Source organism: Ammospiza caudacuta, chromosome 1 (assembly GCF_027887145.1).
Source record: "Ammospiza caudacuta isolate bAmmCau1 chromosome 1, bAmmCau1.pri, whole genome shotgun sequence".
In the NCBI taxonomy this organism is placed as follows: domain Eukaryota; kingdom Metazoa; phylum Chordata; class Aves; order Passeriformes; family Passerellidae; genus Ammospiza; species Ammospiza caudacuta.
In genome coordinates this window covers 43,154,483-43,180,634 of record NC_080593.1, presented here as the reverse complement: position 1 = coordinate 43,180,634, position 26,152 = coordinate 43,154,483, and the positions used below count along the sequence as shown (strand labels likewise).

Sequence of the window (26,152 nt, the reverse complement as noted above, 5' to 3'; positions counted from 1 at the left end):
AAAGTGTCATAGTTGCAACTCCTGTTTTCCTCTGAAGTCTCTAACAGGGTCTTTTTGTGGCACTCATAGGGCAAACATAAATCAAAGAATATGTTGTTATGGGAATGGGATATGGCAAAGGTAAAATTGCTGATCCACAAAAAACCTCTCCTCTAAATGATATTGGGCATCTTACCTAAAACCAAAAGGTTAGATCACCCTTAAATGCATTGGTATGTTTAGTGTGACAGGTGTTGATTGTCTTGACAGTGGTGCCAACTAAAGATCTTCTGCTTATTTGCTATCCCTGCTGGTGAAGGACCTGCCTGGCTTAGGGGTCTCCAAATGGTTTGGCAGTGTTGGCTCACTTGTTATAAGCAGACAAGAGTGTTTGAAGCACTAAAGGTGGTCAAATATGCCTCAGCTGAGCCAGAAATCATTCATCCACAACTCTTTCCAAGACTGCTGACAAGCTGCAGGCTATGAGCAGTAGGCTACAACACACTGTCCTGTGCAGACCCAGTGACACCAATAAAAACACACTCATGCTGTTCTCAAACTTGGGATAGGACCAGGCAGAAGCCTCAGAGCAGAGAGGGGGTCAGATGTGTTGGAAGATCACTTTTTAGGTGCAGGTATTCAGTGTGATTTCATTCAGAGTAAAAGCTGTACCAGGACAATCTGCAATCACTCATCTGCATTTGTGGCAGGAGTGTGCTGCTCTCAGCATCGACAGCACTTCTGCCAGATTGTCTTACCAGAAATGAAATTAATTTCAACCACTGCTGCTGAGTACTGCTAGCTGTCCTGACTGAATGGCTCCTATCAGATCATGGCCATTAAATAAGAAGGAATTACTTGTTGGTGCTGTGATAGCTCATGGTGAATGTGTTGGGGACTTGCAATGTTAAGAAAACAAGTATTGGAATCACCTATTCTGTAGGAGTTTTTCTTGTGTGCATTTCATGCCACAAAAACAACATCATTAAGTTCAAGGCAGTGTCAGTCTTCTACCACATGAATTTTAATCATCCAAATATCGAATTCCATATGGCAAATTCATAAAAATGGACTGAAAGATGCTGTCAAACCAAGTCTAGGGAGTTCTGTGAAGAAATACATGTGGAATATCACTAGTAAAAGAGAGAAATTCTGACCTTTCCTGTGACAACAGGCTGAGAGTCAAATTCAGTCAAATTCAGAGGGGCTCTTTATGGGAGTTTTTCACTGTAGAATTTTATCATGAATGTATTTGCTAGCCCATAAACCCCATTGTTTCCCTTCTTGTGTATGTATTCATCTCATTATGCTCATTGGGTAAATATTGACATAGATAATAATGGAAAATCTATATTTGGCACTGTGACTATGTAGATCAAATACAGAATTTGGGGAATATTTTGGGTAGTAGGGAAAAATGCCATCTGAATGGATCAGACTGCAGTTTCAGTGGAGGAAATATGCAGATTAAGGGTCCTTGTTCTTTTGACTTTCATGGAGCTTTCATCTGGCTATTTTGCATTTTTCACTCTATTTTCACTCCCTTTCACTCTCTATCTCTGTGATCTCCTAGTATTCTATTCCTTTATTATTTCTTCTTGCCTTGAAATAAGCAAATCTTGATACCATTTCCATCCAGATTTGTTCAATTTCTCCTGGATATCTGAATTTCAGTTCCCTACATTCTAGAATAGACACTGCTCTGGCTAGTCCTATGCTTTGGTCATTGTGCTGTCCTATTGAGTGGAACACCATTCTGCATTTGTTCTCCCATCTTTCAAGATCATTTGACTCTCTGAAAGTACATCCCTCTTACATAAAAACATCTGCACCTTTTCCTCATAGTTACTTTTTTGTTTTGAAAGAGTGTGGGACAAAGAAGGGGAGGGAAGTTTCAAGAAGTAGAGTAGAAAAGCTTGAGGGGACAACAAGCAGATAATATTTCTCATTTGCCTTGTTTTTAATTTTACATGTAGAGAAACCTTTGGAGGACATGGGTCCATCCTTACAGAAAAGAGACCGTGGGTGCACTGGACCTTGGAGGAGCTTCCACTCAGATTTCATTTATCCCTGAGGACCCTGAGGAGCACCTCAATAGCACCTTGCAAGTGAAGTTGTATGGTTACAACTACAATGTCTACACTCACAGCTACCAGTGCTATGGGAGAGATGAAGCTGAGAAAAGGCTTTTAGCATTGCTGCACCAGGTCTGTTTAAGACCCTTTGCTATGTTGCTCTTGCAAGTGTTCAGTGATTGTCTGGGCAGCACCTTAGGCTTGTGTTCTCTTCCCTTTGCTGGAGTCTAGAGACCCCAGTAAGATCTCAGCTGTCCTTTGTTGTAGCCAAACACATTCAGGTTTCATTCAAAGAACTTAATATTTGTTAAAAATTAGCAAGAGTTCTGTGCCATTTGACAAAAAGATCTTGTAAATATTTTGCTGATCTTGCGAACGACTTCTGGAGAAAAGAGTTTCTATGAATTATACTGATCAGCAGTGTTGTGCTGACCAATCATGTCAGTGAACAAAAATACATGTATCTGCAGTTCAAAAAGATTCCTGTAGCTCATGCCAAATTAGGTCTTTCTTGCTTTTGACTAGTATTTATTGTTTGGGTTTTCTTGTTTGTTTTTGTTTGATTCTTTTTCCCCCCAGAAATCAAAGGCCAGTGCCAATGTGGATAATCCCTGCTACCCTCAAAACTATAACACAGCATTAATGATGAAGGACTTCTTTGGCAGCCTTTGTACACAGTCTCTGAGACCAGGAAATTACTACCCAAACCAGCTTGTGAATTTCCATGGAACAGGAGACCCAGGTCTGTGCCAGGAGATGGTTTCTTTATTGTTTAACCTCACTGCTTGCAGACACAGAGAGGACTGTCCATTTAATGGAATACATCAGCCAAAAGTTAAAGGGAATTTTGTGGTAGGTTTGCAAACAGTGTCCTTCTTTCTGAGCTTGCTTGCTCTTGATTTCTGTAGTTCTGAAAGTAACCTGTCATCCACTCCTTTTCTATAGGCTTTCTCTGGATTCTACTATACAATTAATGCTTTGAATTTATCTGGGCAATTTTCCCTAAATGACTTCAATTCAAGTATGTGGTTTTTCTGTTCACGGAGCTGGGCACAGGTAAGTGGGTTGGTTGGTTGGTTTTTGGTGTTGTTGGGATTTTTCCATTTTAAACCTCTAAAAGAGGGATATAAAAATAATATGGACCAGCTATGAGTTCAGAACCTTTCAAAAGGTGTGTATCAACCCAGCATTTGTTTTTCCACTGTGCTTCAAACCATGTAGTATTTCTGTCATGCTTAACACTTGGAATACGTTTCAAAATTTCATTTCAAGTTCTAACCACACTGTAGAGATGATATGGAAATTTTAGAAACCATAACATCCTCAATCTTCAATGTGCAGTTTTATGTGTATTTTCATTGTTTACTGCATAAGCTATGTCACTTTTAGAGTCTTTCTGAATCCCTGTATCTAGTTGTCTACACCTTTACTTGGTATTTCTGAAAAATGTTACTAACTTGTAATTAGAACCCAAATAGTCTCTAGTTACAAAAGCATTTGCTTTTTCCATAATTAACATGTTTTTTTAAAAAAAGCCTTTTGCTTTCAGCTCCAGTTTATGCTGCCTAAATTTGAAGAAAAATATGCTAGATCCTACTGTTTCTCAGCCAATTTCATTTATTACTTGCTTGTACATGGTTACAACTTCAACGCAGAAACTTGGCCACAGATACATTTTCAAAAGGAGGTGAGGAATAATAATTTTCTATTATTGTAATTTTAATCCAATGAGCATGAGGACAAGACAGAGGATGCAGCAGCCTGCAAAAGCAGAATGGTTGTAAACAGCCTTGGTAAATGACTGTCAAATGTTTGGCATAAGACAAAGCCACTTTTCAACCCCCAAGAGCAATCTCAGCCTGTTTTCAGGGGTCTCAGCATTACTTGGAGATGGTACACAAATTCTTTTAAAGGGCTTTAAGCAAAAATCAAACACTTGTGTTTTAAACATTTCCACAGTATTTTGCTCCAGGCAGTGATCTGCCTAAAACACCTCACCAGTCAAGGTCAGTTTGAGCCAAGCCTGCTGAGCTGGAGAGCAGAGCTGTGCTTTGCAGTCTCCTGGCAGAGCCCTGGAGGAACTGGCAAAGAGGGCTGGAGTCACTGAGTGGTGATGAAGCAGCGAGGACAGTTTTCATCCTCACCCAGCTCATCCATCTGTGCCATAATCTGGCTCTCTGGAATAAGGATGTATTTTGATGGGGTATTGCCTTTCAGTTGACAGAGAAAGGTTTATAATATCTGTGTCATTGATGCATTTCTTTTCCTCTCTGCTGCTGCACAAAGCCTTACTCTAAAATCCTATCCCAGACTGTCTCCTAATGTCCATATAGTTTGGAAATGCTTCAGCACTTGCATACAAAGCCAACAAAAGAATAGGTTGTAGATCTTCATGGTGTATGCTTAAATCCCTTTAGATGCAGGGGATGCTGGCAAGCTGTGAATAAGAAATCAAAAGCAATGTTTTCTGAACAGTCATATCTATTACTCATGCACTAAGGAATCAAGTAGCATTTTCTTGCCTTATTTTGACCTCTGGTGGACAGTTATTAGTAGCTCTGGAGGAGTGTCCAAAGTTGAGCTGTCCCACCAGGAAAACAGCATAGAGTACTTTGAGATCTTAATCTCCACTGGGCAGGGCGTGGGGTGTGGATTTGTCTTGATATTTAAATATATATTGTACTGTCCCCAGCAGATAGGAGCAGCCAGAAAAAGCAACATTTTCTTGTGCTTAGCCAAGACTATAAAAATACTGAGAAAAACAAAACCCCAAAAGACTTATTTAAAATTAATACCTTTGTTGCCTAGATTTTACACTAGGGTAATCGTGAAACTCCAAAAGGCAAAACTACATTCTCTTTATTAGATCTGCCCCTACTAAAACAGTAAGATCTAATGTTGGCTGATCAGCCAAGCTGCCCTAGAGATAACAGCACAATCTTACTGTGACTGGAGGGTGGGTTTTTTGGCTATGCTAGGAGTATATATTTCCTTTTAATTAGTGAACACAACCAATGAAAAGAACCTTGGCCTAATGCTAAGATCTGTGTGAGATCCAGAGCTAGATGATTTGCAATAATTATAAGTTTTAAACCTCATGATGAGAGGAAGACAGAGGACACTTTACCTTTTGATCCTTTGCTTATCAAGTGGCAGGACAATGACTTAATGAAAAGGACAGTGGAAAACTGGTAAACTCTGTTGCTCAAACTAGATGTGGGGAAAGACAGCAAAGCAGGAGGACCATGGAGCAAATACAAACATACTCCCTTGGCTGTTATTTCATCCATTTTGAAGTAGTTTTTAATTTATGTTTATTTTTTAAACAGAAGAGCCTAGTTTTGGTTCATTTGCAGGCACAAAAACAAACATGGAACAAAAGATGATAAATAGAGTTCCTCTTTGGGGACTTTATCCTCACTTCCTCTTTGTCCACGTTGGTGAGACTCCTTGTGGGTTTTTTTTATTTGCTTGAACTCAAATGACTTCTGGGATTTGGCTAAGGTGAGGGGCTAATTTTAGGAATTGGCATAGCAGGCAATAGAATTCCTAAAATAGGAATTTTAGGAATTGGCATAGTGGTCATGGGGTTTTCTATTTGTTTGTTTAAAATTGCATAACTGGCTGCCTGCATATACACCACACACCTCTGTACCCCTCCGATACCTGTGTCTCGCTTCTTTAACCCAGTGAACAATTTTATTACCATCTTCTGGAACTACAGGAAAAGGGTAATTTAAAATGGTTCTGTATCTTCTTTGCATATTCCACTAAAGATTTCTCCTTGCTAATTTAAAGGACAGTTGCCATTAACAGCAGTTGAGCTCTTGGAGTCTTTGAGTGAAAATTCCATGGGAATAGGACTGTTCTGTCTTCATTTCAGGTTGGTAACAGCAGCATAGCGTGGTCACTCGGTTACATGTTAAGCCTCACCAACATGATTCCAGCAGAAGGGAAGCTGATCCAGCTGCCTCTGAAACCTTCTCTGTTTGCTGGGCTCCTCATCTTCCTCACAGCCACGGCACTGCTGTGCCTCCTCTTCCTCGTCTACCTGTGCGTTGTATCCCATCATCGGAAGGATGTCCCTCGCGTGGAACACGTATTTATTCCAGAATGAATGAACCTGGCTGGAGACAAATCAAAAATGTTACAGTGCTACTAAACAGAACTTTATTTTGCCCCCCATTTTTCAAAAATAGAGACAGCAAAAATGACTTCTGGACCAGAAGCATAAATAGAGAAGGGATACAAAGGAATCTGTGTTATGGTGAATTGGAGTGCTTTTGAAATGTTTGGGTAATTGTTTCTGTAAACTTAATTTGTCCAGTGTGCAGCAGAGAAAACATGGGCATATATGTCACTTTGCTTTATAAGGGATTACTTGCCTTTTCCTGACAGGTGTGTATATATTGTTTTTTTTGTTCATTAACTCTGTGCTAACTGCTGAGCTCAAGTAGTGATGGATTTGATCACAGTGGCAATTGTTTAAGATAAAATTTTAAATGAGCCAGTAGGCACTGTGGGAGATGGGAACATGGTAGCTGTCCTTGTGTGCAGTGCTGACTCTAAAAGCCCTGAAGCAATCTAATTTCTGAAGCTGGAACAAGCACTGGATAATGACAAGAAGTGAAAGAAAGAGTTGTGATAGAATTGTTTTTATTGCTGTTCCAAATGGATTGATCCCCATCACAAGAAGGTGTAATAAACTGTCAACACCTCTCAGAACTTTTGAGCCTGTCACAGCTCTATCTTTTGGTACCATGGAGACCTCAAAACACCTCTGGTCTGGTACATAAGATTGGCTTTGGAGGTGTAACGAAATGCTTTCACACTTTAGTAACTGAACCTAAATTTAAATATCTCATGGTTGCCTTCAGAAGACACTGGAGTTTTCAGGGTCTTTTTCTAACTTTCACAGAAATGCTTTTTGTAGTTTTTCATACTGAAGCCCTGACCTGCATACCCCACATATTGCTGGTCTCAGACAGTGGCAGTCTGAACTGATTTGACATGTATGCATTATTTCAGCTCTATGGGCAGAGTCTCAGATCTGGACATTCCATTAACATGTTACGCCCTTCTTTCAAGGCCAAGAGGAACAGGAGCCAGTCTCCAGGCCAGCAAACCATCCTTTTAGCTGCAGTCATGGCTCCAGTGCCTTGGTCAGCCTCTGCACTGTCCTTCAGCCGCCCTGGGATCACCTGGCAGGTGCTTCTGTCAAACATTGTGACTCCTGAGCTTTCCTGCTGCTGCCTTCATGCAGCAAACAGCCCAGCCATTCTTCACCAAACCTCACACTCCCTTAAATCATAGCACTCTCTCAGCTTCATCTACTCCCAGTATTGATTAGGGGATAGATAGAAGAACAGTGGCCAGTATTTTTACACATAAATAATGTTTTTAAGTTCAGTCTTTTGCTTCTATATCACCTTCTTACTTATGTTTGGTGGTGGGGTTGGGGTTTTGTTTTCATTTGTGCTTTGTTCATAGGCTGACAGATGATTTGAAGGGAGCTAAATATCTTTTTAAATGAAAAAAAGAAAAAAGTGATTTTTCAAGCAGATCAATAGGGCTTTGTCCCTTCTCTATTGATATACTGCTAAGTGTTGTCTGTCTTACTGGAGTAGCAATAAGGTAAAAGGTATTATATGATGATGAAGAGCTCTGTGGCATCAAAGTTATATCTGATAAAGTGTAAAATTGACTTCAGAGTGCATGGACATTACAGAGGCTGGCATGAGATATTTTGTGTGATGTATGTGTAACTGCAGTTATGGGTGAAAAAAACTCAGACAGTTGGATGAGAGAATTAAAATGTTTTCTTTTGTTGCCAACTTTCAGTGGAAAATTGTACTCTGGAATATTTACTTGCCCAACAAAACATTTGCTATTGAGTGGCAGGGCCATTCAGATGTGGTTTTACACAAATGGAACACACTTGGAAGTTGGTCTCTGTAGAGCTGGCAGCTAAAGAACAATTAAATTTATTCAAAAACCATTTGGACTTCCAGATGTACTTGGATAGGCCCAGTATCTGTTCAAAGAATCAAATTCCCCCCGTGAATCACCTCTTTTGCTTTTTTAGTGCTTCCCTCTTGTCCTTATGCACACAGCCTCCCTCAGTGTCACCAGGATACCCACCTGCTCCCTTGTACCTCTCCTGGCAGTTTCAGATGGGAAAGCTGAGGGTGTTGAACCTCCAGCCCAGCAGCTTCAGTGACCACAGCCAACTCCCTCCCCAGGTGTGAGCTGGAACCAGATCAACAGGCCAGATCCCTGTCCTGCTGTCTAGAACTGAAAGGATCTCTGGGAGAGACAGGGAAGTTGACAACACTTGGGAATGTGTACAGAGGTTATTTATATTTTTACACTCTTCAGTGCCTGCTTATGAAGATCAATAAAATTGTGAAAAATTAAGCCAAGCAGACTTTTTATTTTTAGAATGTCTTAGAGGATAGCACCCCCTCTACCAGTATTTCATGCTGGTAGAAAAGCTATTGTTAATAGAGAGGGAAGAAATGCTGTTCTAGGGGGTGGAAATTTGCAAGCTGCAAAACTGATCCAGGTTCTGAAGTGGACAGGACTCATTATTTCCTGAATACCATGTTCTCAGCAAGAAAATCCTGATCATTAAAAGCAAGACCCTCTTCTTTTTTATATATATATATATATATGTATGTATGTATGTATGTATGTATATATAAGCTGCCTGTTTCACTGATCAGGTCCCCTTTCCTGCTGACTAGGTTTGAAAGTTGTGGTTGTTTCCCCCATCCAGTAACCAAGCCCCAGGCAGCCGCTCGCTCAGTCCTCCACCAGCAGGATCAGGGTGAGAATGGAAGGATAACAGCTGGAAACCTCATGAGTTGAGATAAAGACAGTTTAATAAAGTAAAAACTACACACACAAATAAATGAAAACAAATAATTAATTCATTGTTCCTCATAGGCAGCTGCTGTTCAGCCACCTCCAGGAGAGCAGGGCTCCATCATACATGGTGGTGACATGGAGACACAAACACCATCACTCCAAATGTCTCCTGCTTCCTCCTTCTTCCCCTACATTATAAACTGAGCATGATGTCCTAAGGTCTGCAATATCCCTTTGGGCTGTCTGGGTCACCTGTCCCAGCTGTGTCTCTTCTCAGCCTCCCAAACTGCATTCCCAATTCCCAGCCAGTGTGGCACTATGGAAAGCAGACAAAGCCTTGGATCTGTGCAAGCCCCGCTCAGCAACAACAAACACATCTCCGAGTTATCAACCCTGTGTTCAGCACAACTGTAAAACACAGCTCCACACAGGCCACTGGGAAGAAAGGTAACTCTACAGCCGAAAGCGGCAAGAAGTGTACCAGCCCTCACACCAAGAGCGCTCTGACTTTGGACACTCTCGGTGTGTCCCACACTCGGCAGCGCAGGCAGCGCTCAGGCTGGGCGGCAGAGCGGCCAGAGAGACACAGCTTAATGCAGTGCCTGTGGAGGAGGGCGGGACCTGCAGGCGGTGAGAGGAGAACTGATTCTTCAGGAAAAGACCGCCTGCCGCCGTGCAGTCCGACAGACGGACACACGGACAGGAGACCTGGGACAGGAACGGGAATGGACGGGCGCCCTGACGCCACAGCGCATGCGCGCGGCGGAGCCACGGCCACGCCGAGAGCGCGTCCCCGCTGCCTCCCCGCTCCGCCCCGCGCAGGCGCAGCGGCGGCGCCTCGGCGGCTTCCGGGCGCGTTGGGGCCGTGCCGCCCTCTCTGCTGCCGCCGCCATCATGGTACGTGCGGCCATGCCCCGCTCCGCCGGCCCCGCCGCTTCCCGCCGCTTCCCGCCGCTTCCCGCCGCTTCCCCCTGCCGCCCCAGCGCTCCCGCCCGCGCCTCCCTGCGCCGGCACCCGCGGCGGCAGCGGCGGGGAGCCCGCACCCGCCTGAGCCGCGCTGGGCCGGGGCCGCGCTCCGCGTGTGGTGCGGGCCCGGGCAGGGCCGGGCTCGGGGCGCCGCGGGAGCGCGGCCGCTGTGCCCAAGCGTGGGGGTTTCGTGCGGTCCGAAAGCTTTGCAGGAGCTGCAGGGAACGTAGAGGAAGGATGGGGTAGGACTGTGCAGGAGCGTGTGGTGATGGGCAGGGGGGAATTGCTTCAAACCGAAAGGGAGTAGGTTTAGATCAGCTAGTAGGAAAAAATTCTTTACTGTGGGGGTGTTGAAGCATTGGAACAGGCTATCCAGAGACATTGTGGATGCCCCATCCCTAGAATTTTTAAAAACCTGGATGGTGCTCTGAGGAACCTGGTGAAGGGGAATATATCCCTGCCTACGGCAGGGGGTTGGGACTAGGTGATCTTTGAGGTCTCTGTCCAACCCAAACCATTCTGTGATTTTTTGGGAGCTCTTTAAAGGTTCTCAGATCCTTGAATGTGAAGATGGCCTTGGGTGTGTTCTCGCCTAACTCTGTCCATTCCTGCCCTCCCAGGTGTTCAAACGCTTCGTGGAGATCGGCAGAGTTGCCTTCATCTCCTTCGGGCCACACGCTGGCAAGCTGGTGGCCATCGTGGATGTTATTGACCAAAACAGGGTAAGTTGTGAGTGCTGCCCCTGGATTTCCTCCTTTCTGCCTTAGCAGAGGCTTGTGTGCTGAGGTATGTGTGTATTGATTTCAATAGAAATTCTGTTTTCAAATAAGCAATTGATAGAAGGGTAGGGTTTAACAACTTGTATTTGATACCTTTAGGAGCACGCTTTTGCCCCCCAGCAAGTGATACATCCCCTCTCTGCTGTGTTTCCTTGGTGTAGAAGTGGACAAGGGATGTCAGTTGGAATCTAAACTTATTAATTAAAGGGCATTAATGTATATATAAAGTGACTATTTGGGGCTGGGGACTCTTCCAGTGCACATCTTAGTTTTGTCCACTTTTTTTTTAATTCAGTTTGGTTTTTTGTCAAAGGCAGGCCTTCAGGTCTTTTTTTTTTTTTCTGTAAAGCTTGGGTTGCACAGGCAAGATTTAACAACCTCCACTTCTGTCTGCTTAATATGTGTTTCAGTTTGGGATGAGTGTTGTCAAGATACTGTTCATACATTATTAGGCAGCAGCTGTCTAAATCGAATGCAGTGAGAAATCTGCTGCAAAACCCCCACATTTGTTTCCCTTTTCCAGGCACTGGTGGATGGCCCCTGCAGTGGTGTCAGGAGGCAGGCCATGCCCTTCAAGTGCATGCAGCTGACTGACTTTGTCCTCAAGTTCCCACACAGGTGAGCTGCCATCTTTCTTGACCTGCCTAAAAAACCCCCACGCTGTCACCTGATGGCTGATCCTTGCTAAGTCTAGAAGGTTCAAACTGTAGTGGATTAACAGTAAAAATTTGGCACACTGTGATACCATAGTTGAATCTATTTAGGTTTTCATTGTCAGTGTTGGCTGGTAGCTGCTGTTGAGGAGCAAAGGAAGTTTCACAGCAGTCAAGGCATCTCACAGGTAGTTCTGAGGTGGATGGTGTAGGGGAAAGCAGGGTAAATGCTGCTGCAGCTTTGCTTTTGCTACTGCTTCAGTCACCTTCAGGCATTAAATGGGCTCCCTGCTTACAGAACTACACTAGGATTGTAGGAGGCTGAACTCATTCTGTTCTTTTAGCTCAGTTAATGTATGAATTTCTGTAGTTTAGAATCAGAAAGGAGCAGTACTTCTGATCCTGAAGCAGTGCTAGGAGCAGCTGCTCATGTGAACAGGGAGGTGGCTTGGGAGCAGATCCCAGAGGTCCATGGTCAGTGGCACAGGGTCTGGTTGGTGGCCTGTCACCTGTGTGTGGTGTCCCACAGGGTTCAATACTGGGCCCAATATTGTTTAACTTATCAGGGGCTTGGATGAAGGGCAGATGCCTCCTCAGCGGGTTCATTGGTGACACAAAGCTGGGAGGAGTGGCTGATATCCCAGAGCGCTGTGCTGCCGTTCAAAAGGATCTCAGCAGGTTGGAGAGACAGGCAGAGAGGGAACTTTGGAAGTTCTACAAGGGCAGGTGCAGGGTCCTGCAGCTGGGGAACAGTAATCCCGAGCACCTGCACAGGCTTGAGGCCAACGTGCTGGAAAGAGCTGTGCAGAGAAGGACCTGAGGGTGCTGGTGGACAGCAAGCTGTCCCTGAGCCAGCAGTGTCCTTGTGGCCAAGAGGGCCAGTGGTGTCCTGGGGGCATTAGGAGGAGTGCAGCCAGCAGGGTGAGGGAGATGATCCTGCTCTGCTGAGGCCACACCTGGAGTGCTGTGTCCACATCTGGGCTCCTCAGCACAGGAGAGGTGTGATCTCCTGGAGCTCAGGTGGCTGAGCACTGGAACAGGTTGTGGTGTCTCCCTCACTGGAGATACTCAGGAACCCCTGGACACAATCCTGTGCCATGTGGTCTGGGATGGCCCTGCTTGAGCGGGGAGGCTGGAGCTGGTGACCCCAGTGTGGTTCCTTCCAACCTGACCCATTCTGTGGTTCTGTCAGTGCTAGCACAGCACTTACTCAACAGAATGTCAGTTAGGCCACAGAGATGCATGTGACATTGACTTAGATAAGGTGTCTGAAGTAATGTAGAGGAGTCATCTTCCCTTGAAATGAATGAAATTTGGGAGGCCAGCATCAGGGAGAACCTTTTTTTAATAAAGACTGTGAATATGATTTTGTGACTGTTCCCATGCAGCGCTCGGCAGAAGTGTGTGCGACTTGCCTGGGAGAAGGAAAACATAAATGAGAAATGGTCAGCGACAAGATGGGCAAAGAAGATTGAGGCCCGAGAAAAGGTAACAATGTTTCACTGAATGAGGAGCACATGTACTGCTTCTGCTTTGTAAAATTAGGTACAGTCTAAAGGCTGCACATTTTCAATAGCAAGTTAAAATTAAAGGTAGACAAGACACATGTTTTTAACTTAACAGCTTAAACTTCCTGTATTTTAACAGTTCATGGGGTTTTGTTCAGTTGTTTCTGTAACAGCCTCTTTTCCTGCATCCTGGGATGGTGCAAAGGCCTTAAATTGTGAGCTAGTTCCAGAAGTGCAGCTAAACATCATTTGGAGATGATCAGTTACTTCAGGAATGCTTTGGAATGCTGAGTTGTACTACTTGCATATATCAGAGTTTCATGACTGATTGTTTTCACACAGAAAGCCAAAATGACTGACTTTGATCGCTACAAGGTGATGAAAGCAAAGAAAATGGTAAGTGTTTGAGTGCTGCTTCTTCATGGGGTAAAGCCTGTAGCTTTCACTTTGGAGTCACATCCTCACATCCAGTGTTGGTAGCTTACTTTCATAGCTGGCCTGCATTATGGGATGACACTGTGGGTGTGAATGCCTTGAATTTTCCATGCATTTTGTATGTCACCACTTTCTCTTCTGTAGTTGGTCAGACTTGAGCTTGTATAATCCATGTGTCAGTCCTCCCAAGTTACAACTGAGGATGGAATTGCTAGCTGATAAAATCAAATATTCTGGATGGGTGGCTGTTAGTATTTCACCCTCTAATGAAAATCATTACACATGAAATATTGAGATGCTTGAGCTACTGGCCAGAATGATAATGTCCACTTGGTAGATTAGAACAGTTTTAGGTGGAATTTGACATTTCAGATACAGTGCGTGGTAAGGGGTGATAATGAAAAGAGGCAGAATCTGAAAGCTTAGAATTTGAATTAAGGTACAGTATTTGAACTCTTGCTCTTCTCATGCTGATGAACTGTAAATATTTTCTTTTTTTTTAACAGAGGAACAGAATCATCAAGCATGAAATGAAGAAGCTCCAGAAGATTGCTGCTAAAAAGGCCAAGAAGCCTGGGAAGGCAGGGAAGGCACCAAAGGGCAAAAAGCCAGAGAAGGCACCCAAGGCTAAGAAGCCAGAGAAGGCACCAGCACCCAAGGCACAGAAGGCACAGAAATAAAATGAACTTCTCATTATGTGTAACTCTGTGTCCTTGTTCTAATTTTAAAATTACAAACATTTGATTTAAATTTAAATCATACGTTTGTTTTTATTTCTAACCAAGAATGATTGTCTGTCTTATTTTTTAATGTCCAAGTGTTGGATTCTAGTATTCCCCAGGAACATGCAGAAATGCTTTTGCCATGCTGTGCCCAGTACTCAGTACACAATGCCAGTTGAAATAATTGCATTTCCAGTTATTTGAAGTAGGTCACATCCTGACATTTCAAAGCAGTCTGCAGTCTGCTATTGGAATTGGTTGGGAATGTACAGTGTTACTTGCAAAGTCTTGAGTGCAGAATACATGAAAATAATCACACTAATGGTTCTGTATAAATTCAGGCATAAGCTGAAAGGATGTATTCTGGTTAGAACTAATTTCCACTATTTAATCAAAACCATCAAATAAAAGGGAGCATGACCTAAAAATCAGTTCATCTGTAACTGAACTGCTCAGTTTAGTCTGCATTGGAAAATAAGGTTTACAAATCTCAGTGTCAGCATCCATGTGATTTCCTGTGTTTCCTCCTGTAGTTTCTTGGCAGGAGATACATTTTCTTCACATTGATTGGAGAAATCTTGTAAAGTCTGAGATATCTGATAATTTAAAAGCAAATTATTTTTTTCAGTCAAATATAAATTGAAGGAGGAAGTATCTATTTTAAACAATCAATTTGTGAGACCTTTATATTGTCATACACATACTCAAATAAATGTTGTCAAGTACACTGATAAGCTAAAATTGCTTTAACTATTTATATGGTTAGTGCTTCATTTCAGCCAACATTAGGCATACCCAAACACTTAAAGGAATACAGTGTTGTCTTGAGCTATTTATATACCCTTGGGAATAGAGCTCAAGCACATGGTTGATAGGAGGGGATATAACTGCTGAGGGAAAAAAAATCAGAAATTATGCAAATTGGGACTAAAAGCCATGTTCAAGTGTCTGGAGACCTTGATTTTAAATTGGATTTTGAAGTGATTAAATCCACCTACTCTGAAACTCCTTAACTTGAAAGTAACTTCAAAGTTCTATCAACCTGGAGGTTCTTTGAGGTGAAAGATTTGTCCCTTAGGGTTCTTGGTTTTTTTTATGTACTACTGTTAAGCTTGGTTATATAAGACTGGGGAAAAAATGGTAAAAGTGCCTGTACAGAAAACAGATGTGCCTTCAATCATAAGGAGCTCAGAAATGCTTCTACAGCATTTACTCATTTTTAAAGGTACTGTCTTCCCCTGGACATCTTTGCCTATGACTGCAGTTTATCCAGTGCTTTCATTCCTACTACTCAGCAGCTGTTGAGGCAGCTACAGTGTTTCCAGGATATATAAGGTGTACAGCAATCCTTGGGAGCTGGGATTGTCCTGGAGAGCAACCTGGCAGAGGTATAAAACACATGTAGAGGGTTGTGTCTGCCCTAGCACTGCCTTGAGAGTGGGGCATTAAAGTTTTACGCACTGCTGGGGGGAGAGAGTGTTCTGTGCCTTAAAGCTGGGCTCTGTAACACCACACCTAACGAGAAGTATTTCTGTCAAACAACTGTTTTTTACAGTTTGGCCAAAAGGGGATGTCCTGGTTCAGGGCAAATTTTGGAGAGAAACCCCAAAGGGTCTTCTCTAGGAAAGCAGATTCAATTGTCCCCTCCCCTCAACCGGTTAGAGAGAAAATACTTCCTTGGAGAAAAGTGGAAAAAACCTGTTTATTAAACAATAAAACCTCAACAATATTAAACAATAAAACTCTTGCTGCTCCAAAAGAGATGACAAACTCAGAAGGTCCCCTTGGTGAGCTGTAGCTCAGCTCACCCACTCTGTTATCAGTCCCTCTGGCACTGGAAATGCCACAGCCCAGCCCGGTGGGCCACAGGTGTGAACTGCTTGTGCTCCTCTGGGTGTTCAGTCCAGAGCAGGTTTAAAGAGGTCCAAAGGAAAGGAAAAAAATCCACAGTCCAGGGAACTTCTTTTCCTCAGCTAACTAAAACTAACTGAAAGAAAGGAGAGCTCTGTCCTGCTGTCTGTCCATCCACAGACAACACAGTCCAGGAGCAGGAATGTGGAGAAGTGAGCAGTGTCTGAAAAGAAACTTCTCTCCCCCCCTCACTCTCTGGAACAAGTCTTAAAGGTGCATAAACAGCATAAACGGAACAAGACGACTGGGGATAAAAGCATCATATAGTCAACCCAGGACAGGGGAAAAGAGCAATAACAGAATATATCAGGTTTCAGTATCTTCTCTGTGCATTTTTGACTGTTCACTGTGTTCCAGGTGAGCAGCATCTGGTGCTCCTTTCAGCAACTCATGAAACTTCTCTGAAATCTGTATTGTGGGCAAGCCACCCTCCTTTCAGTCCTCGGGCATTGTCCAGCCCTCAGGGCTGGTTCTGCCTTTTGGTAAAGCTGCCGGGGAGACGGAGAACTGCAGGAGTGCAGTTTATTTCTGAAGGTCACCACACGATGGCAACGTTAGCTCTCCATAAGGTTGTTCTAAGGCCAGGCAATTGCGCTGCCTTCCTGTGCAAGGAATGGTGCCAAACAAAAAGGACGGCACACACACTTGAGAGCACTGGACCTGCTTAGCCAGTTCTTTATTTTGCTTTTATAGTTGACCAAGGTGTACTTTGATGGACTATGGATATGCTTCTTATTTCGCTTACTGGAGCTGAGCATAGAGAAATGGGGTCTGCTGTTTAGAAAGAGCTTGAAGACCCTGTGTTTGTTCTCTTGCATCACTTCATGCAGAATGTGTAGCGAGCTTGCTGGGGGCAGAGCAGTGCATTTACCCCATCCCTGAGATCAGCACGTAATTGCTGTGTTTCCCAAACCAGTACCAGTACTTGGCAAACCCAGTTCTAATCTCTGTGCTGCAAAGTCTGGGAGACGTGAGCAATTCCTGGAGTAGGATTGGACCCCTTGGCATGATCTGTAGTTAAAAGGTGTAAAATCTGTTATTTCCATGAAGCAGCCACAGTTCTGTGCCAACTGATTCGCTGGTGATGCATATTTCTTCTTGAAAATGCTGTATTTGCATTCTTTTGTTTCTTGACTAGCATGTCTGTTACTGTTTGGCATCTGAATGTGTTTCAATTTTTTTCATTGAGATGTAATAGACCTGAAAGAGAAATCTCTGCATTTACTGATTGACTTGTGACAAATCTGGTCTCATTTACAGCTCTATTTATTTTGCCTTGCTTCAATTATAGTGCCTCTTAAATGTTTCCAGCCCCATAAGGATTCTTTGCTTTTCTCCTGTGCACACTGCTAAAGTGTCTCTGAAAGCTCCACGTGCCTGCCTTTTATCAACATGAAGGGCTGCTAATTTCTATTCACAGCATTATTGGTATATGAGTAAATACAGCTTGCAAGGAAGTGGTAAGTGGAGCAAATTACAGGGATGACTGTGTGGTCTACTCATTTCAGATCTTCAGCTTTTTGTTATTCTATTCTATAATTCTGGGGAGATGGAGGGGGGCTGGGTTGGTTTGTTTGGGGGTTTAATTTGGGAATTTTTAATGTTGTTTTGAGTTAGAAGTTGCATATACTATTGTCACACTCAGGTACTTTTGAGCTTGTACTATTTCCTCCACTGAAGCAGCAAGATGAGCTTTTACCAGTTTAAACACAATATCCCTGGCTGTCCTGCAGTCCTTGTCCCTGCCTTGACACAGGTCCTGTGGGTACTGATGGTGTACCCATTCCCTTTTCCCTGCACAATCCCTGCACAATTTCCCCCACATTCCTGGGGGCTGTGCAACTTTCAGTTCATGGTGCCCTTAAGTGGGAATGTGGTCCAACCTTCACTTTGTGCAGCTGTCCCTGTATTATATTCTTGTTTTAGATAAACAGAAGAGTTGGTCATCTTTTCCTCATCTCCCTTTCAGAGATGATAAAACTGAGTGGGCTCCAGGAAAGTCTTTCTGGCAAACTCTCCACCTCCCCCATAAGCTTTCAGACCACTATATGCATCCAAATTAGAGAAGTCTTTTACCTACAGTCAGCTTTTTGTGCTGGTCACCAACATAAAAATTATGTCATTGTCACCAGCACAGAGCCACTTCCTCCTTCCTAAAGGGCATTGACCCAGTTCTTGTTATAGGAGAAGCACTTTATAACATTTCCTTGGTGATCCCTGGTTGGAGGGCATTTTTCAGGATTATTTAGTTCTCTAACTGTTCCTCACACATAACAAGGAGAGGCCCTGACCTGCTCATCATGGCCCTCAGCAGAGCTGAGCTCTTCTCTCACATCCACTTTGGGCTGCTGGTGGAGTGCAGGTGATGTTTCAGAGCCCTGATAAAGGTTCATGTGGCAGGATCTTATCAGGAAGCTCTGCTCTAATGAAAATGAGAGATACTTCAAAAAAGTAGTGGTGTACATATTTAATTGCATGAAAGAATATTAGCTTTGAGAAATGCTGGAGCTTTACCTGAGGATACACAGTGGGAGAGCAAAACATCTGAATATTTTTCACAATAACTCACCAGCCAAGACTTATTGCCACTGTTTGAGCCTTCTGTTTACAAAGGAAAGGGCCATTGCTAGCTGTGTTATTGTCACAGTCAGGTGCTATGTAAAAATATTCTAAAGAAGAGATGGAAAATAGGCTTGAGGGCTTTTTCCTTCTTCCCTATCTTTCTCCCTGGAATCCCTGAATAACTTTACAGGGAGGGGTTTCTTCCTTGTTTATTCTTTATTTCTACTGCTTGCCTCATTCACATTGCACATGTGAATCTTAGCTCATCCTAGGAGTCTCTGTGGATAATGCAAAAAAATCAGAGTTCATGGCATAATGAAATCAATGAAGTCTGACTAGCTGAAAGTGGCATCATTTTTGCTCCGCTTGCTTGAAGCATTTTTCAAGGTCCAGGGAGAGGCTGACAAGCTGCTGCTGTTGGTGATGCATGCAGATCCTCATCCCAGATGTGAGCAGGGCTTCCTCAACTCTTAGACACCTGATTGTGACCTTGGAAGGAAGGATGCTCATACTGGATGTGCCAGGTCCCTGCTGGCAGTACAGCAGGTCTAGAGTGGGAAGGAGAGTTGCACTTAAATGTCAGTGCAGGCAATTGTGCCACAGGACAATTATTCCAACAGGAGACTTAAAAGCATCCACACAAACCATGCAGCAAAATAATTTCCAGCATCCTATAGAAAATTTGGGATTGTGGGCAGAAGAAAATTCCAGTGCCATGCCACAAGATAAGAGGTCACAGGCACTGCCAGCAATACTGGGTGGTCACTGCTCAGACAGGAAATTTGGTGTCTTCATGATGGTTGGAAGGAGAACATGCTCAACAAGCTAGACCCTGACAATCTGACCTTTCTTTCTGGCCACTCTACTCAAAACTTTCAAGAAATTCAAAATTCAGCTCCAGGGCTATTGCTTTGCACCACTAGCAGGTGATACAAAGCCATCCCTGGGGCCATGGACAGGATAAATTCTCCATGCCATTTAGTTCTTTCCTCTCTTCTCCTATGCTGCTCTATTGGGAGTGACAAAGGTTCACAGCCCACTCCTGTCTGAAGGTTCCCAGAACCTAATCCTCTGCTTATTAGAAACCTTCTAATTGTCAACCTGAATTTATTCATGACCAATTTATAACCAGGAGGCTCCACTTCTTGCTTCCATAACTGCAGGGCTGTCAGAAAAGATTCATGAGCCCATATGTTGGCCAGACCCTGTTTTCAGCAGCCACAATTCAAAGCTCTCAGATTAAATTCTGCCTGATTGCTCCATGTGTTAATGCATTCACTTTCCCCCATCCTGGCATCACAGAGGACTTTCCCTGGTGCAAAGGTATGAACACAGCCAGCTGAGTGTCTTTGTGGTCCCAACTCAGGCATATGCCAATAACTACTTGCAGGTAAAGAAACAGATTGCTTCTGTCTTGCTTTCTCTCTCTTTTTTTCTTTTTTTTTTTTATTTTTTTTTGGGGGGGGGTATGGTGTGGAAATGTTCCATGCATCAGTCTGTGTTCATTTCCCCTGGTTTCTGTGTGATCCTGCAGGTTAGAGCTGGGGGTTTGCTGAGGGGCTCTGAGGAAAATGAAGTCAGGTGTGAAGCCTGATGGCCCCTGTCCTGGAGAGCCACAGTCACACTCAGTGGGGAAGCAGGGCATGCAGCACCTGGAGCCACTAACGTGGCAGCAATGCTCTGTGCTCCCACCTGGCATTCATTGTCTGTGCTCCCTTTCAGGCTTCCTAGAAGCTGCCTGCAGTTTTAAGCCATGCAGGGAGCTCTGGATGGCGCAGGAGAACTTGTGTTCACCCTGGCCCTGTCTGTGAGGTGCAAGAGCAGGCAGGGACAAGCTCAGCTGGTCTCTGCAGAGCCTCCCCACACCTCCTTTTCTCTCTCTAAGCACCTCACAGCAAGATGAACTTGGACAACTCCTGCTCAGGAGGCCAAGGGAATCAGTCATGAAGCTCTCTGAACCCCTCATACTAACTCTCAGCCCCTCTAAGCCTGAGTAATTTGTGCACTAACTTTGCAACTCTTCAGGAATTTTCTTCTGTAATGATACAGAGTTTCCAGTGACTTTTCCTGGCCACCTTCCATAAGGCCACTGATGCCTTAAGTTTTAGCTTTCATATTATCCAGATTCTGTACTGCATTAGTATATGACTCTGAACTTCATATGAAGTGTTAGCAAGTTCTCCTCACAGTTTAGTCAGACAAAACAATCCTTTTCCAACCTGAGAACCAGGGAAACCATTGCAGCTTCAGGCCCAAAAAGTATAAACAAGGGCGAATTGAGGAGAGCAAACTGGGAGGATGTGACTTCATAACCTGAAGCTGTAATTGGACAATTAACCCGAATATGTAAATGGGTGAAAGCTTATGAAAGTGTAAAAACTCGTGACCTGTTGTCCATCTTGGGTGTAGCCTCGGCCAGGCTATTTTACTGCCCACGGTGCATCCTTTGAAACCTTTTTAATAAATGCCTACTTTATTCTTTAACCCTGTCTAGTCTCTGTTCTGGGTAGCCTCTCAAGGCATGAGCACAAGTGGATGGCTAGGCAAAGCCTTTGTTAAGGAGAAGTGAGGAGCTGTGAGTGTAACAATTGCCAGCTGAGGTCAGTCAAACCCATCACCTTCCTGAGGAGAGCAGGGCAGCTGTGCTGGCAGGGCACATCTGGGCATCTCCAAAGGAATGGACACAGCACCAAATGCCCTTTGTATTTTGCTAATAGTATAATATACAGGGACTGCTTTACATATTCAATGAGAAACTGCCTCAGTAACAAATCTCAAAATGAGACATCAGTGCTAAAGCTTTTATAAGCAGCAGGGTGGAATTGTTCTTCATCCAACACCCTGTATTTTCAAACAGTGATCAAGTTAAGGATACACAGACACACACGCATTTATTTGCTGGTGAAGATTGCAGATGGTGCAGGATTAGTGGGATGCTAAATAATTGAGATATGAACCTCCTGATTTACATGGTGACAGTCCAAAAAAAAGGTGTTTCAGATTCATTGGGGTGGTGGGGTTTGTATCTAGAAAGAAGAAAGTGAGAGGAAGAAAAGAGGCTTTAAAAAGGGAGGATCCTTGCCTTGGGAAGGACTGACTGAAGAGGACAGAGGTGTCTGGGGTGAAATACAGATGGAAAGTTGGTGTTGAAGTTCAAGACCTTGTTACCAGCTGCTGGGAGCAATGGAACCCAGTGGGATGGCACCCTGTTGGGGCACCCATATTGTGCCACCTGGAAGGTTCACCTTCTCCCATGGACTTGGGGTGCCACAACACTGCTGGACTGTCAGTGACTGTTTTCACACGGGGCTGAAGTTCAGTTGTTTCCAAAAGCTGGTGGGAGATGGAGGCTGAGACCCTTGGTGATGCAGGGAGGTTGGTTTTTCTTGGAGGAGCAGGCTAGGAAACAGTTCCTTCTCTAATAACACACCAAATGTCTTGGACACAGAACATGGGTGGTAAGACTTTTTTTTTCTGGCTGAACATAGGAGAGCTTTAAAAATAGCCCTTAGAAATTAAAAAATGAAAAATGAACCCTAACTCATTTGACTCAGCTCATGTTCTGTAAAACAATACTGTGTTCTGACAAGCAATTCAGAGTTTGTAGTGTTTATCTAAAATGCTAAATTGGAGGAATGAGTAATTACCTCTGAAGGATTAATAACTCTTTGTCCCTTCCTTCATATGCTTGTGTTTGAGTCATGACAACAAGGAGGATACAATAGGTGTTTGTGGGAAGTATAAAGGCTGTGCACTCAGGGAACGTGTGGTTCCTCTGCAGATGTTATTGTTTCCTCTGGCGTCTTCAACCCTTGCTTATAAAGGATTACTCTCCCTTCAGGATGGGACCTCTCTGCCTTTTGTCTTGAGTCAGACAAACGGTGACAAAGGCATCCCAGCAGCATTAATTTACTCTAATTACTGCATTGGGGGTGTGCAGCTTCTTCAGCATATTCATGAAAATTCAGTGCATTCCATAAATGACTGGGGTGGGCTTATTTCCATGTGAAAAATGAGGAAAACCTGAGATGCACGAGTCGTTCCCACACACAGTGAACTGAATGAAATCACCCACATCCAGGTTTTTCTCTGAGTTAGGGATTCCTGCTTGTCCCCAGTAGGGATACTGATTTGGGAAGTGGGTCATGGGTGTGTGTCACACTTTGAAACCAGATGCAAAACTCAGTTTTGCGCTTAACCTGCTTCTCAGCATCTTCTGTGTCCCAGTGCCAGACCCAGTCTGAGCCCAAATCTCTCTTCATTCTGCTTGATCCCCATTGCCTCAATTTCCCATCTCTTCCACACCTCCTGCAAAGAAAGGCTGAAGCACCAGGGTTTCCTCTACAGCTCCTTAGTAAAGCATTGAGACCCATTTCCAACAGATACAGGAGATAGTGGGGTGGGAAGGGAAGATAAATTTGAAGGCTTTCTGAATAGCATGTTTTTAATCAGTGCTTGATAGGTATGATTTATCTGGGCAGGGTTTGGGTCTCAGAAATTCATTCAAGCTTATAATTATCTTGGCAGATGTGGAAAGTCATATTCATAGCCCCTCAAACCCATTAGAGTCTCACACTTTTCTAAAAGGAAGAAAAAAACCTTCAGCTTTACATTCAGAGAGGCAGAATAGCTTTCTGTTCCTTGACAGCTCTTGAAATCTGTCCCCTTTCCACTGCCTGTCTTTAGTTCCCAGGGGAGAAATGAATGCAGGTCCACTGGGACAGAAAGGGAAAGAAAAAAGTATTTCTGGGAGAGAAGAAAAATAATCAGCCTATTTTCATCCTTCTGCAGCAGGCATTTCTTTATGAGGACAAGCAAGTGGAAAGGCAAGGCAGGGTCTATGAAATGGAGTCAGGGTTATACCAGATTTTCTGGTGCCTCCAGTGGAATCATTTAGGGGAGCTGCTGTGGGTGCAATAGCACCCATGGCCTTCTTTGCTCTCCATTGGTTTCCCTGGATTTTGGCCTGCTCAGAGAACCATAGGGAAAGGTCTCAGCTCTCCTGTTCCTGTCACTTGTTCCTGGCTGAGCTGGATCTGCCAGGAGATACCAGCAAATGGAGCCACCCACACTGCTCTCCTGGGCCTTGCAATGGGGACAGAACAGCTTTTCCTCCTGCCTAAGAACAAGGTGAGAGGGATCAGGCTCAGGAGATCTTTGGTATTGGAAATTGTAGGTCTGAGCACCTGGTGATAGGCATGGATGTTTTGGGGACCCACATTTTGCCTGCAAGCTGGGTGCAGTCCCACCTCCCTGCTCTCCTCCATCTCCCTTTGCTGCCTGCATCTCTTGGGAGTTTCTTGGATTGGGAATTGTCTCTCATCCTGCAGAGGTGGTGTCTGCCTTATGGAAGGATGGGCCTCAGCTAAAGTCAGGGAAACGTCAGGGAAATCTCTGTGTGGGTGAGTAGGAATGTCTCTGAGAATGTGAGGAGAGGTGGTCAGGGGATAGAAGAGAAAAAGAAGAGAAGAAAAGCAACTTCCACTGTTCACATACTGTTCCAGATTGCAAGGCAAGATGTATTCTATTACCATCTGTATGGCAGATCATCTTTTGTCAAGTGGGTAGTTTGCCTTTTCTCTCTTTTTGAGTGACCACAATCACTCCTCCCTCAGGAGGGGACATCTGCTGATAACAGACTATGGAATGTCACTGCATGACTGATAAGAACTATAGCATCCCATTGTGAGATGCTCTGCCCAGAGGGAGGAGCCAAGCATTCCTACCCAGATATAATCTGGGTTCTGAAACACCAGCATGGCTTTCTCCACTGGATTCCCCAGAGGAACAGCAGCTGTCTCTCCTTCCACTGGATCTTCAGAGGAAGAATGCATCCTTCTCTACAGGACCCCTGCTCCAACAGAACCATACCTGACACTCCAGGAGGACTGCAGCCACATTTCCAATTGACTGCTACCAGCACCCTGACCCACACGGTGTCAGGTTGGGTTCTGACTCTGTCAGTGTTGTTCTAGTGTACTGCATTGTTTATTTTATCCTTTTATTTTTTCTTCCCTATTAAAGAACTGTTATTTCTTGCTCCCATATTTTTGCCTGAGAGCCCCTTAATTTAAAATTTAGAGCAGTTCGGAGGGGTGGGGAGGGTTTACATTCTCCATTTCAGGGGAGGCGCCTGCCTTCCTTAGCAGACTCCTGTCTTTCCAAAACAAGACACCTACTCACTTATTTTCCAGAATGCAGTAGCAGGGATGCTACTTATGGGATCTGGGGCTGTGCTGGTGGGCTTAGCACTACCCAGCTCAGGTACAAGGTAGTCACAGTCCTAGGGATTTCAGGAGTCCTCCTCAGGAAACTGGTTTACAATGCACTTGCTTCTTAGGTCTGCTTTTTAAATCTGATTTTTGCATGGTGTATGTCATTAAAAAGCAGGGGAAGGAGGGGGGAAATAAATTTTTTTAAATATCATAATGTTTGTTTCACGGCCCGCTAGATTTACCTTACTGGTTTGGCCACTGATCACCTGAGTCTGTCTGCCACAGCAGCCATCCCAGCCTGTTTCTGATGTCAAATTCCTCAGCTGTCAGGCGTGCATTTTAAAGGGTTATTTGTGGGGAGCGGCAATCCAGAGGGACCAGCCGGAGAGCTCGGCCTGTCAGTCAAGGTTTGCGGTGCCGCCGCACCGACAGGAATCATTTTGACAGAAAATTGCATCTAAATGGAATCATTTCAAAATTAAGGAAGGGAGATGAAAGCAAAGGCTTCTGAAATGAGGTGCCACTGATGAGTGGTGATGCACAGGGCTCAGCCTCCGGAGCCCTGCAGATCCCTTCCCTGGCACTCGCTCTCTCTTTGGACAGGCCATCCTTGTGCCAAGGCCAACCGTGGGTTATGGCTAATTACTTCATATTGCTAATTGTATCAGAAGTGTTAGGTTATTATCTGCCCCCAGGGAACTGGCCTCAAGGGAAGTGGCTTGGGATGTTCAAAGCTGCAGTGTCCAGGACAGGCGGGGGTCCATGAGGTTGGTGGTGGCAGCAAGGAGGGGATACAGGGCTTGGTTTCTGCACCCCTTCTTCATGCCCAAGGATGGCATGGGGTGAGGTGTGCTGAAGCCAAAAGCAGGCACACTGCTTTGGTGTGTAACCTTCAAAGCACTTCTTGTCTTAGCTATAGTTTTGAGTAGCAGTGGAAGGGGTAGGGAGATGTACCATATTAAAATAAGACGCACTCAGTGAAGGCCCTGGGGCACTGGGACTGGCACAAGAGCACACTGGGCAAGAACACTGAGGTGCCCTCATTGTTTACACCCACTGTGTTGCAGCACCTTGTGAAATGTCACTGTGGACTGTGCACGGTCAGTGAGCTAGAATGGGGCTTGGGGACACAGTAGCCTCCTCCTGGGTCTGCCGCTACCCTCCCCTGCTGTCTTGGTCAAGTGACTTCACCCAATTTCCCTCAGCCTCATCCTCTTCTTTTTTTAGACCCCCATATCTTCTTTATAGCTCACAACAGCCTGTACTGTGCCTCTATCAGATTTTTTAAAAATACAAATATCAGTAAAGAACAATGCTGATCAATCTGTTTTGATTTATGGTTTCCTGGAGGAGGTAGTTGCACATGTCAGGGAGCAGGAAAGCCCCCACAGCTGAGACAGAGGGTGTCCTCCTGTCCCAAGCTGGGCTGGTTGGGGCTGAAGCTGCAGAGGGGCTGCAGTAGTTGGCCATAGTGAGG

At 44.4% G+C, this 26,152-nt stretch overlaps 2 protein-coding genes across 2 annotated transcripts in view; both read left to right on the top strand.

Annotated features, from left to right (window-relative positions):
• The window catches only part of ENTPD3 (ectonucleoside triphosphate diphosphohydrolase 3), a 36,352-nt gene extending 29,980 nt beyond the window's left edge, over window positions 1-6,372 (top strand). The window contains 5 exon segments of the mRNA XM_058801006.1: window positions 1,956-2,186; window positions 2,634-2,906; window positions 3,000-3,110; window positions 3,604-3,741; window positions 5,938-6,372. Of these exon segments, the coding sequence (XP_058656989.1) occupies window positions 1,956-2,186; window positions 2,634-2,906; window positions 3,000-3,110; window positions 3,604-3,741; window positions 5,938-6,171 (987 nt within the window). The 3' untranslated portion in view covers window positions 6,172-6,372.
• A 442-nt stretch (window positions 6,373-6,814) lies between these two features.
• On the top strand, window positions 6,815-14,021 carry RPL14 (ribosomal protein L14). Its single transcript, XM_058800872.1, has 7 exons — window positions 6,815-6,842; window positions 9,538-9,821; window positions 10,511-10,612; window positions 11,193-11,287; window positions 12,711-12,810; window positions 13,173-13,226; window positions 13,772-14,021. Exons 1-7 carry the CDS (start codon window positions 6,815-6,817, stop codon window positions 13,943-13,945), a joined length of 837 nt encoding a protein of 278 aa, XP_058656855.1. The 3' UTR covers window positions 13,946-14,021.
• Window positions 14,022-26,152: the final 12,131 nt, after the last annotated feature.